At 41.4% G+C, this 12,226-nt stretch overlaps 1 protein-coding gene across 2 annotated transcripts in view; it reads right to left on the bottom strand.

Annotated features, from left to right (window-relative positions):
- rab21 (RAB21, member RAS oncogene family) overlaps positions 1 to 12,226 on the bottom strand; it is a 17,197-nt gene that overhangs the window by 2,392 nt on the left and 2,579 nt on the right. The window contains exons 2-7 of one of the 2 annotated variants that reach the window (XM_046039465.1): positions 4,974 to 5,033; positions 4,759 to 4,866; positions 2,255 to 2,318; positions 1,908 to 1,962; positions 1,680 to 1,768; positions 3 to 152 (exon numbers count right to left, since the gene is read on the bottom strand). In XM_046039465.1, the coding sequence (XP_045895421.1) occupies positions 13 to 152; positions 1,680 to 1,768; positions 1,908 to 1,962; positions 2,255 to 2,318; positions 4,759 to 4,866; positions 4,974 to 5,033 (516 nt within the window). In that variant the 3' untranslated portion in view covers positions 3 to 12. The remainder of the gene's footprint in view (positions 1 to 2; positions 153 to 1,679; positions 1,769 to 1,907; positions 1,963 to 2,254; positions 2,319 to 4,758; positions 4,867 to 4,973; positions 5,034 to 12,226) is intronic. The other variant, XM_046039464.1, reaches the window with a different exon arrangement.

The raw sequence follows: 12,226 nt of genomic DNA, 5'->3' as shown, positions 1-12,226 counted from the left end.
TGTGTGTGTGTGTTAGCCAGAAGAGCAGCATCCTCCGGCGGGCGTGGCTTGTGGTTCGTCGTCGACTATCTGTACGCCCCGCCTACCCGCTGCTGATTGGCTGGCTCCGTTGCCCTTCAACTTCTCCTCAGACTGAGCCATTTCCATCATCCCTGAAAACACAGACAGAGGTTAAAACCAAGCGGGAACCTCCGGCTCTAAGAGTGAAGTCAGGGCTGAAATGCCTTTAACCTGCATTCTCTCTAACAGCCAGCAGGGGGCGACTCCACTGGATTGTATAGAAGTCTCAGAGAAAATGAGGCAACTACTCAACCAAGCGGTCAACAAACTGATGTCCTTTAAACCTGCATTCTATGGAACGGCTCCATTAGTAATAATGAGAAAATGTTTCTACTTGTCAGCTGATTTATTCCCTCAGTAAACACTTTCCTGATGAGTTTATGGTCTCAGTCTCTAGTTTCAAGTCTTCTTCAACACAGCATGATGTTCATTTAGTAAATTATGGTCCCATTTAGAGGAACAGAGACCAGGAAGCAGGGGAGGCTTTAGTTGAGGCGACTCGTATCTGCTGCTCTGTGTACATTTAACCAGCGCCACTGAAAAAGATTATTAGGAGTCGGCTCATTTTTTCCAATAAGTAACTTAGTTTTAAGCCTGTTTGTTGAAAATTAGCATCCCGGCTAATGTCACAGTTAACATAAATTAATTATGCACCTTCAACATCAAATAACAGAATAAATGATCATTTCTATTATAATCACTATTTCCCTCCTCTAACCACTTTAATCCTTCTCATCTACTATTTTTTTTAGATAGAGTTAAGTTTAAAGCCCCAATAAAACAAAGGAAATAAAAGTAGATGTCTAAATATTATATCCAAATATTTCAGCCTGTTCAATCAGTTTATCACCACCCAGTTTATAAATCTAATTACATATAATAAAAGGGACCATAATTTACTAAATGAACATCATGCTGTGTTGAAGAAGACTTGAAACTAGCGACTGAGACCATAAACTCATCAGGAAAGTGTTTACTGAGGGAATAAATCAGCTGACAAGTAGAAACATTTTCTCACAGACTTCTATACAATCAGGTGGAGTCGTTTCACTTTCATGACTGAGATGAGAGAAATAACATTTGACAACAACTCGTCACGTAACTACAAATCTGGATTGGACGACGGTCAAAAAGCTGCAAAACAACTGCAGGATGTTGGGTTTCATTTTTTTAAAAATACTAATGTTTTTGCACTGGTCCGATTGGGCCAGTGATTTGCTAGTTCAACTGTCCCGACGTTACGTTTTACTGGCCCTGGACCATCGGGCCACCGTTATTGTTGAGCCCTGAGAACCATCTAAGGTTGTAAAATAATATTATTTTATGTAGTTTTGTCTCATTTTCTTCTGCTCAGTCTATTTTCTTCCTGTACAAACTAATTTTGTTGTGCGTTATTTTATTTAAATAAACTTCTCTGCACTGAAACTAAAATCCATCTTCTCATCTGTGTATTACAGGAAAACAGAAGTGGATTTCTTATTTAAAAACGTCACTTTGTGAAAACATTTTGATATTCACTTGACCTCATGACGTCCGGCTCTGACGTTAGTATTTGAGAAAAGGTCATCAGTCGGGTTTAACTTTGAAGCGTGTTTCGTGCGTTTAGGTTCGGGTCTTACTTTTACAGAGATCCAGGAAGAGCTCCTCGATGCCTTTATTTAACTTGGCTGATGTGTGGTAGTGTCTGGCTCCCACCGACTCTGCGTAACTACACAGACACAAAGAGAGAGACGTATACTGAGCATGCTCAGATAACTCCAGACCACCACGTGCCCACCGACTGAGCTGCGTCGTCGTCTGGTTTTATTTGTTCACAGCAGAGCGACGTGAAAAACCCATGTTCTTACCTCTCTGCCTCTTCCACTGAAACATGTCTGTCTTTGTCCAAATCAATTTTATTACCTGCAGAGAAAAGAAAGACAGACTCAGTCGATCGTCCTGCGGTCGTCAGTCCGGCTCATCCAATCACTTCGTTTTCTATTCAAGTAAAACGCCTGATATTTCTGCACCACAGTTGTTGAGTTAAACACTCTTTGGAATTTCTTATTGTTAAAACATTTTTGTCCACATCGCCCAGCTTAACTTCAGCCAGAGATTTCATTTAATTAGGGCCCTCATGTGGTGATGAGGCTCGTTTGTTGTCGATGCTTTCAAATGTTCAGGTGAAGTAAACGTTTCGTTTCTGATAACTTACCTACTATACATAAACAAATCTCGTTCCCCAACATTTTCCGCAACTCTTTCACCCAGTTCTTCACCTGCAACAGCAGAAACACGATAAATCAGACTGTGTTACATCAAAAAACATGTTAGAAAAACGGAGGAGAGAATAAAAAGGAGAACCGAGAAGTTAAAAGTTAGAAATGAGAAACGTAACATCATAAAAGAAAGAAGAAAACGAGCAGAAGTTCACATTTAAGAAGCTGGGAACAAGATATTTTGCTTAAAGAAAGTATTTTAACGATTTATCAATTAAAAAATTTGTCCGTCTGAGTTTTCTGTCCAATAATCAATGAATCCAGAAATTATTCCAGCTCTCAAGTGTTTAACAAAGAGGTCCGTTACATTTTGAAATGTTTCCAGTGCCGTATTCTTCCCAGGCTACATACTAAGAACAAAAAAAAAAATACTTATTTCACTCTTTTAGTTTGATGAATATATACGTTACATATCTGCCTGCAACAATGCGTTTTCATAATTTATGGTTTAGAGCAGGAACTATCTCACTTTCTGGACGTGATTTTAACCTGATTACATTTACACCTGGTTTTAAGATGCGTCTCCAGCGTCCAAATTAAGGCTGCATTCCAAACTGCCTACTATACTAGTACTACGTACTGATTTGGCCCAAATGTAGTATGCAAACAAACGCAAAATCTGCAGTATGCCAAAAATACCCGGATGGCGTACTGATTCGGGAAAAATCTGCAGTACGCATCGGACCAGTCTATCTCGCGTACTGTGGCCCATAATGCAAAGCGCTAGACCCGTAACAACAACCAGCCGTCTTTTGTTTAGGGGACAACGACAGAACTTGTTTTACAATTTTCACACGCTGTTTCATCACTAAATCCACTTCCAACAAGTTTTGAGGCGAGAAATCAACTGTGTAGATTTTAAATATCTGCATTTTTAGGGAAATCGTTGACGAATCGAGAATGTGCTCGAACGTTTTTCGGGGTTGAGAAGCTCCTCAAATGCGGCGGGGGGGGGGGGGTTATTCTGTCTTTACATTCTGAGTAATGTTGTAACGTTAAATAAAGAGACATCTGATTCGTGATGGACAGGCTTGTGTAACTTTGATAAAAGGGGACTGCTGTCGCTTTATTATCATCATTATTCTAAATAGACATTACATTTTTAGTGTAATGTTACAGTTGTGGTTATAATACTTGCTTTTAATTTGCTTTTATTTTATATAATTCTTATTTATGCGCCAATATACCGAAGCAAACATCTGCTACAGCTCGGCTAGAGATTTTAAAAAAAGAATACGTTTTAAGCGTACTTACATTTATATTCCTCTTATTGTTCTGATTTTGAAAACCAGAAACTAGCAAAGCCTGGTGTAGCATGCTGCAAAATAAATCTATTTAATAGTTTCATACTACATACTATACCTCAAAGTGTGCAGTATACAGTACATACAGCACACTGCGGTTGCCAGTAGTACGTAGTAGGCGGTTCAGCCTAAGATCAGATCGCTCTGTCAGGGTCAAACGTCACGTCCTCCATTGCACGGGTCCTAAAAATGCTTTATAATGACAAACTGTATAATAACTATTTGAACGGTCTCTTTCCACCTTGATTTGTTTTCCCTCAATGGATTATGCACCTCTCTCTTCAGCGGTGAAAGTGGAACTTCCGCCTGGCATCGTTTCCTTGCTACCTTTGTCATAGCGTGCGCTCATTTCTGTTATTTTAGGAGTAGGTTTGAGTGAGTTCGTGGACACCAAATCTCCACCCTAAACCCTGATCCCTCACAAACTTAGTGGACATTAACTGTCTCCAAGGGCCCGAAATGGTATAACACATATCACGTAACATAACTTCACCAAAACAATTGTCGGGCTTTTTATTTCACATATTTTACTTTTTTGATGGCCGAAGCACTGAAGGGACCGACTGTCTGATTAGAATTTATTCCAGGATTTTGTGGAGTAACTTTATGATTTGGACAAGAGGTCATTTTACCCATTTCCTTTAACCGATGGCTTCCCCTGGTAACCCCGCGTTAAACGCCACAATGCTACGAAGGCAAAGTCTGCAGAGATGTGGACTTACGGAAAGTGTGCATAAAGGGCCCCTCATGCACCTGACGATTTGACAACGGGACGACCCTGAGCCCTTGAGGACTCACCAGGAACGCGCCGCAAAGTCTGTGAGCCCGTGAGTGTGAAGACTGTGATTTAGGCTCCGCCTCTCTGCGGCGTCAAACTTCTGATTTTACTTGTGGACGGCTCCAAGTCCGAGAGCGGTACGCATTTCCGCTCTTGCGTTCAATGCGGTCACAATGTATCCCCGATCACCTCCAATCGGATCTCAGGTGCATTTAAACCTGTACTTTCATGAGGTCGAGCACTATCCGACTGCAATCCCATCGCTGGTTTTAATACCAGGTGTAAAGGGGCTGTAAGCACCTGCTTTGAAGCTTCATCTAACGTGCAGGAAAAAAGGAAACATCCAAACAGGCGTTACCTTCTGAAAGGAGTCTTCGTCTGTAACGTCGTACACTAGTACGGCTCCATTGGAGTCTCTGTAGTAGATGGGACCTAACGCATGAAAACGCTCCTGACCTGCTGTGTCCTGCACACACACACACAATAAAGGTTAATATTTTTTACAGTTTATTATATTGTACATTATATATGTGATGGTTATATTTATGTTCGCAGCATGAGAACGGCTCTTACCCATATTGCCAGGTTCACTCTCTTTCCTGTGATGTTGAGCTTCTTCGTGAGAAAGGACGCCTGCAGAGGAAGAGGACGACACAATCATTATAATGATCAGGTTTAACAAATCAGGCTAATCGAGGGCTTGTTATTAAAACACGTGGCTCAAATCCAGGTCAAACCTCGACTCCTTCGAGACAACAAAGGGAAATTCGGCTCGGGCACAGTGCAGCGTTGCTTATTACAAAACAACAACCTGAGAAACATTGACATGGTGACGTACCGCTCAAGAGGAAAACATAAAAACAGAAGAAAAGGACGTAGTTGACACCCTGGAGTAAAGTGTGGTTATTGCACATTGCTCCATTGATCTGAGGCTTGTGTAAAGTACATGTGCTAAGGTGCTACTATTTTATTGCACACTGCCGTATTGCACCGAGTGCTCACAAATTTATTGCAATATTTCCTTTCCGGTTTTTATTTCCGGTCGTCTTATGTGCTCGTGTTCACTCGCTCAGACTTCACTCGGTTAAAAACTTGGTAGGCTATGATGCGACAAGTCACAGTGGATATTTTATAGAGCCTTTCCTCTCTAATTTATCACTTCTAAATATTTTCTAACATCGCCAACAGCAGATACCGCTGCCTGTTGCTAAATTAGACACGAAGCTAATGCCGTGTTTATCAGTGGAGGAGGCCAACATCAATGTGCGATTAAACTGTAGAGTCTCTAGTTACAGTCGGCGTGTCAGAAATGATTAAACGTGAGATGAACAAGTATCTAACCCACAGTTGCAGGTCGTCGTCGTTGAAGACAGTTATGTAGTATTAGATTATTCAGGGGCAGCGTTTGGTCTGCGTCTGCCAGAAGTGTGTTAGGAAATCGTTTCTGTAGCTTTGGAATTAACAGAGTGCAGGTGATAAACTAGTTGTAGAAAGTGGTCATCGTGGCAGATTATATGTAAGGTAATGACTACTGCATGACAAAAATATATATATATATATTTTATTATGATAGCAATGACATGAGAGATGATATATGGTATTATTATTTTTAGGAGTAGTACTATATTGGTATATTTTATAGTTTGTTTTGCTGGCCCTAATGTCAACAGGAGTGGCTTTACTGTTGATGCAGCGAGGAAGCAGCAGAGGTGGAGAGAAGAATATATTTGTATTTTCAGCCCCTGGCAGAGGACAGTTTAAGGAAGTGAAAGCAAACTAGCATTTCTTTGAAGACGGCTGATCTGTGACACATTTGAGAGAAGAGTTCAGTCTTCTGCAACAGGTACTTTTGCAACTTCTCATATTGTGCCACAGAACGTCTGTTAGTTTCACTGTAACCTGCAACCTGAGATGGTTTCCTGCCAACAGTTTGTTGAACGCAGCTTCTGATAAAACAAACAACAAAGAGGTCAAAGTCCGTCTGGGTAAAAAGGTTATGTTTTTTCCTCTCCAGGCCCTTTTTCTGATTTATCGGACTGTTTCGGTGGGAAAGTTAAACCCAGGGTCAAGATTCAGAGTCAACAACAGAAACGATGTGAAGGCTCAGAGACTCAGAGACTCGAAGCGAGCGAGCAGGAGTAATAGAAACGTTTTTATGCGGAGGAGTAAGTGTGTGAATGTGTGTGAGTCCGGTCAGCTGACTGGGTGTGTTGTTGACCTTTGACTTCTAAATAAAGGTGATGTGCTCCTGCTCGCTCTTCTTCCTGGTTGCTGCAGTAATTCTTCAGTTAATCAGTTGTTCGTTTTATCTACTGCAGAGTCACATCAAGTGTTTTATTAACGCTAGCACACGGTTTTATTTCCAACATGTCTTCTCTGCTTATAATTCTTGTCAGCATCTTGTTTTATTGTTGCTTTTTCCATTTTATTTTTTATATTGTTTTAAAATTTGGCAGATTCCCCCCTCCCTTTTTCAACCCTGTAAAGCACTTTGTAACTTGAAAAAGTGCAGTATAAATAAAGTTTATTATTATTAAATATTCAAAATAAAAAGACAAATGCTCAGAGCCCAAACTGATGTTTTCAAAACTAGCTGTGCAACAGCCAAAAAGTCCAAACGTGTTTAAATTAAAATGATTAAAACTAAAGAAAAAGGCTAAAAAGTGTTTATTTTGGTTGAAAAATTTGACTTGACTAATGATAAATTAGGGAACTAAGCTACACATTTCTAGAGTTAGAAGTCATGGGCAGCTCAGACCTGGAGTTATAAAAGATCAGCAAACATAAAACTAGAATAAAAAGATATCTTAGCGCCACCCTTTCCCAGCTGTAAGTCTTCTCTATACACAGAGAGCTCATTTAAAACAGGAACATCAGGTGCTAATCAATCACAAACACTAAAGAAGGACATAAACAGATTTAATCTACACTTCCTGTCTCAGCTTTTTCAGGAACAGCCGGCGGTCTGAAACACACACACAGCTGACTCTGTTAGTGAGCAGTGAATTAAAAGTTCACACACGTAAGAACTAGAGGCTGACATTTTTTCGCGAACCCCGTAGGTCACAAGATTCCTGTGGGATTCCCGCTGGATGTGGGTCAATTTCACTATTCATCACGGGACTCTGAAACAACAACAACAAAAAAAGCCAACGGTAAACTGTAACCATAGATGAGTACCATGAAAAAGCGCCCTGGAACTAGTGTAATAGTGTAATCTGTGACCGAGCACTGCAGATATGTGGCTGCGAGCATGTGATCGTGACCTCCTCCCATCATCCCCTCTGATTCCTGGGTCCTACAGACACATTTGAGCCCATGAATGAAACACACTGAACCTTTAATTCCTCCTGCAGAGACACACAGCCTCTGAAGACGTCTTCGATTATCCGTCTCGAGGTTTCTACCTGCTCAAGGGAGGTTTTTCATGCCACTGTGGCCGAGCGCTACATGTGCTCTACGTGAAAAGTGCAATGAGGTAACTTCTGCTATATAAATAAAAGGGAATTATTCCTTTACTTGCTCAACCTGTTCCGTCCAAGCGGGGACTGAACAATTCGGGGGGGGGGGATCTAATTTGCGATTTTTTTTATTGAAGTTTCACTAAAGTTCAATATTTTTGACGGAAACCACGTCAAGCAGCACAGAGCAGGTGAACAAGGCAGGAAGTCAGACACAGAAGGCATGGAGAATCTGGTCGCTTTTCAAAATAAAACACCCTTTGCAGACTCCCGATCGTACATCAACAATAAACACAGTTAAAACAGACCAAAAAAAAACTAACTATTTAACTATGTAGCCTACTTTAACCATATTAGAAGCACAAAAATCAAGGACAAGTGAACAAATAAGCAAAATCTGAACAAGTCAACAAAATCAGGCAGGAAAAATGTTCTTATTCTGAAATGCTCCATGTGGATATGTAACGTTAGAGAGCAGATGACAAATTAACAACACATTAGGGCGGCTAAACGCTCCGCTGCTGAAACACTTCAGTGTGAGTTAACGCCGGACAAAACCGCGGCACAAACAACCATTAACGCGTTTTCCTCTAGTTCCGTTTGTTGTTGTAAAATGTGCACGCCCAGGGGCCGATTGGTGAGTAGGACCGTAACGGCGCTTGTGACTGGCGAGCAGATCTGTCACACAAGGATGACAACTGAATGAATCTTTGATGCGCCGTATAATTAACCTACATTTTAATCGCCGTCTTCACGATTAGCTAATCGTTCAGCCCTACTTCCTACATTTCCCAGAGTACCATTCAACAGCTGGGCTTAATGGCAACTCCCAGGGCCAGAAATGGAAAGTCAAACCCAACATATGTTTTGGGTATCGTTTAACATTTTTGCTACCGCCAACCAACCCGATCCCAGAGATATAAGAGACTTATTCTATTTAATTAAACAACCCAGTATGTGTTTTTTAAATGAATGTGTCACGATTAACAATCGTAATAAATGCTCTGATACATGGCAGCCATTTCACACCTTGCTCAATAAAGCTGAACCTGACTGGCCACAAAATCCATTGAGCGTGTTTCTGGAAAAACACGTGTTGATGCGTGTTGAAATGGGAACGGCGTCCAACACAAGCTCACATTCAGACTCGTAGCACGGTCAGCACCATAAACCCTCACCAGGTATTTGTTCTTAACAGAACAAGATGAAACATTTTGGTAAGTTTGGTTATTTAATAATTCTTACCGAATTGTTTCAGCTCTAAAATATTCACATGTACTGTAGTGATCGACCCTCATAGACAGTGTTTCTAACAGCGTATTGTCTTGTTTGGTTCGACTGAATCAAACTCAGGTTCGTATGCAAATCGTTTCGGCAGGTGTGAATAATAGTAAAAAGTAGGGACGTCACCATACCAGAAATTTTGTAGTCGATACCAGTAAAATTCCACGATTCGATATCGATCCCACAGTGACCAAACAATAAATCCCATGTGCTTCAACAAACACTCCATTAAGAAAAACATCTCAACATTACAAAAAACAACTAACAGCTGTGAAAGCTGTGAGAGGACGTCCAGGACAGATGAGAGGTGGTTTGAGGTCAATATATTGAAGATGTTGAAATTACAACCTTGCCCCCTGCATATTTAAATATTAAATGAATTACTTAATTTTCTTAACTTTTTTACGGTCTCACAGGTGTGAAATGTTGAGGGTAGTCTCTATCTATATTTGCAGGTGTCTGAGATTTTTAGATTAAAAACAAATCAGTTATTGATGATTGAAATGGATCGTGTTGCCCTTTTCAGATGCTCCCTAACTCCTCCCACAGTAACAGGAGCGTCGGACAGATATTCATCGTCACTTTTGGTGATTTTCAGGTGATCAAACTATGAAACTTCTGCCTGAATCGGCTCTCCAACAGATCCAGAACTGGGAGAAATCCAGGCTTTGACCCGGAGCTGTTGTTGAGTGTTTCTGTCACTCGTCTGTGAAAAGGTGATTAAGCTAGCTGCGCCTAAATTTGGAGTGCACACGTATTCAAGCTTTTACGGTAAGTGAAGCGGCCCAGAGCGAGCTGACAGGCAGGTTAGAGACTTTATCCTGTCAGTTTGTCTCTTTAGTATGAAGAGAGGCTGTGAAGTCTTCGTGTTACGCCGTACGAGAACCACAAATAGCATTATTTATCAAACTGTGTCGGACTGGATGGATTTAGCACGAGGAGGAAACACATGTGACAACGTCCGGTTTTCAAAATAAGGCGTCTGTACAGGATGGAAATAATATTAATTGGATTATATTAACAGAAAGTATAAAACATATTGCATGTGTCCATTAAAAGTAAATGGACACGTGTAATTTACTTTACCGGACCCTCTCGGGCCCCGGACCCCCCGCCACTATAGTCTCTCCACATCCTGCAGGAAACACTGAGGAAAAAGCCCATTTTGACTATTTAATTTATGCAGTGAAATGTGAATGTACTTGGTATTCGGCAAATGTTTTCATTATATTCGGTTTCGGCCAACAATTTTTGGTGCATCCCTTCTATATGGCTGCAGATAATAGAATATCCTAAAAACTGTGCAGAAGAGCAACAGATGAGCCTGACGACGCCAGCACCTCCTCACTTTATCCTAAAAACAAACATAACATAAAAATTTGCAGATTTCTGGGTGAGGTTTGGCTTCAATACACGGGAGCTCTCCTTGCGACGCACCGTGACGCTCCGAGGTGTTCGCCAGCTTAAAACAACCACAACCGACTGAAGATCAGCGCTAATCTCCAGACACACTGCGTTGCAGAGATTCAGTCAGAGCGGCGGCAAGTCATCACTGGCTGCTCAGATGGAAAATGCTGCATCACACTTCCTGGATTTTCTCCTGAAATGTGCAGTCAGTGAGAGGTTTTTGTAAACAACCAAAACAGAGTCATAGTGGCAGAGCAGCTGGCTCGAAATCTGATATTATGCAAACACACTTTAACTATCTTTATCACCTCTCGGGCCGCTTCCACCACGATATGTTTAATCAGGAAGCTCAGTTTACATTTTGAAAGTCTTCCATCCACACTTGGTATTTTTGTAATGTTCTCTACGAGCTTACTGTCCACAGTGAAACTGATCCAGAGATAGAGGCTGCACCCTGAGAAGGTGCATTCATTTCATTTAAAAGAAAATAGATCACCTTGGTTGTCCATAACAACAATAAAAATAACACCAATCAACTACTATGGCTTCAACAGGTGGCATTTTAAGCAAGGTATTGCATAAAGTACTTTATTTGTATCGGTATCACGTTAAGGGTACTGGTTTTGGTACTAGTATCATAAAATTTTAAACGATGCCCAGTCCTAAAACAAGGAGGATCAAAATCGGAACCAGCAGCAGAACCAGAGATCTCCTCTTATTATTCAACACATTCATCTTCCTAGTCAGATCCTGCATTTCCCAGGATGCAACACATAGCAGTAGCAGCTAACGTGGCCTTCAGCCAGCAATTTCAATCAGCCAGCAAGTTCCTTTCCTATCGGACGAGAGCGCTGAAGCAATAAATTGATAATGTCACAAGACGAAGAATGTGAATAATCAATTAGTTGTTTATGTAAATATCAAAAGAAAATTCAAAATATTTGATGGTTTCAGTTTCTCCAGAGTGAGGATTTGTTTCGTATCATTTTAAATCTAATATCTTTGAGTTTATACATTTAAAGAGGTGTCAGCTTCGGGTCTGGACCCACAGACGGTATAAAAGAAGTGGACGTCCCCTGTTGGTTTGTGGACTTCTGTTCTGAAGCCTCGAGTTTGCCATATTGATTTTTTGGAACCAGATGTGACCACATTTGGAAATGGCTTAAAATTAAACGTACTTTTAAGCAGCGCTGGTTAAATGTACACAGAGCAGCAGATACAAGTCGCCTCAACTAAAGCCTCCCCTGCTTCCTGGTCTCTGTTCCTCTAAATGGGACCATAATTTACTAAATGAACATCATGCTGTGTTGAAGAAGACTTGAAACTAGCGACTGAGACCATAAACTCATCAGGAAAGTGTTTACTGAGGGAATAAATCAGCTGACAAGTAGAAACATTTTCTCAGAGACTTCTATACAATCACACTTCTTTCTGCAGCCGCTGGAGTCGCCCCCTGCTGGCCGCTGGAGAGGACGCAGGTTTAAGTCGCCCCCTGCTGGCCGCTGGAGAGGACGCAGGTTTAAGTCGCCCCCTGCTGGCCGCTGGAGAGGACGCAGGTTTAAGTCGCCCCCTGCTGGCCGCTGGAGAGGACGCAGCTTTAAGTCGCCCCCTGCTGGCCGCTAGAGAGGACGCAGCTTTAAGTCGCCCCCTGCTGGCCGCTGGAGAGGACGCAGG

Source organism: Micropterus dolomieu, linkage group LG23, assembly GCF_021292245.1.
Source record: "Micropterus dolomieu isolate WLL.071019.BEF.003 ecotype Adirondacks linkage group LG23, ASM2129224v1, whole genome shotgun sequence".
NCBI classification, from domain to species: domain Eukaryota; kingdom Metazoa; phylum Chordata; class Actinopteri; order Centrarchiformes; family Centrarchidae; genus Micropterus; species Micropterus dolomieu.
Note: the sequence above shows the minus strand (reverse complement) of the source record. Positions and strands in the feature narration are given on the sequence as shown.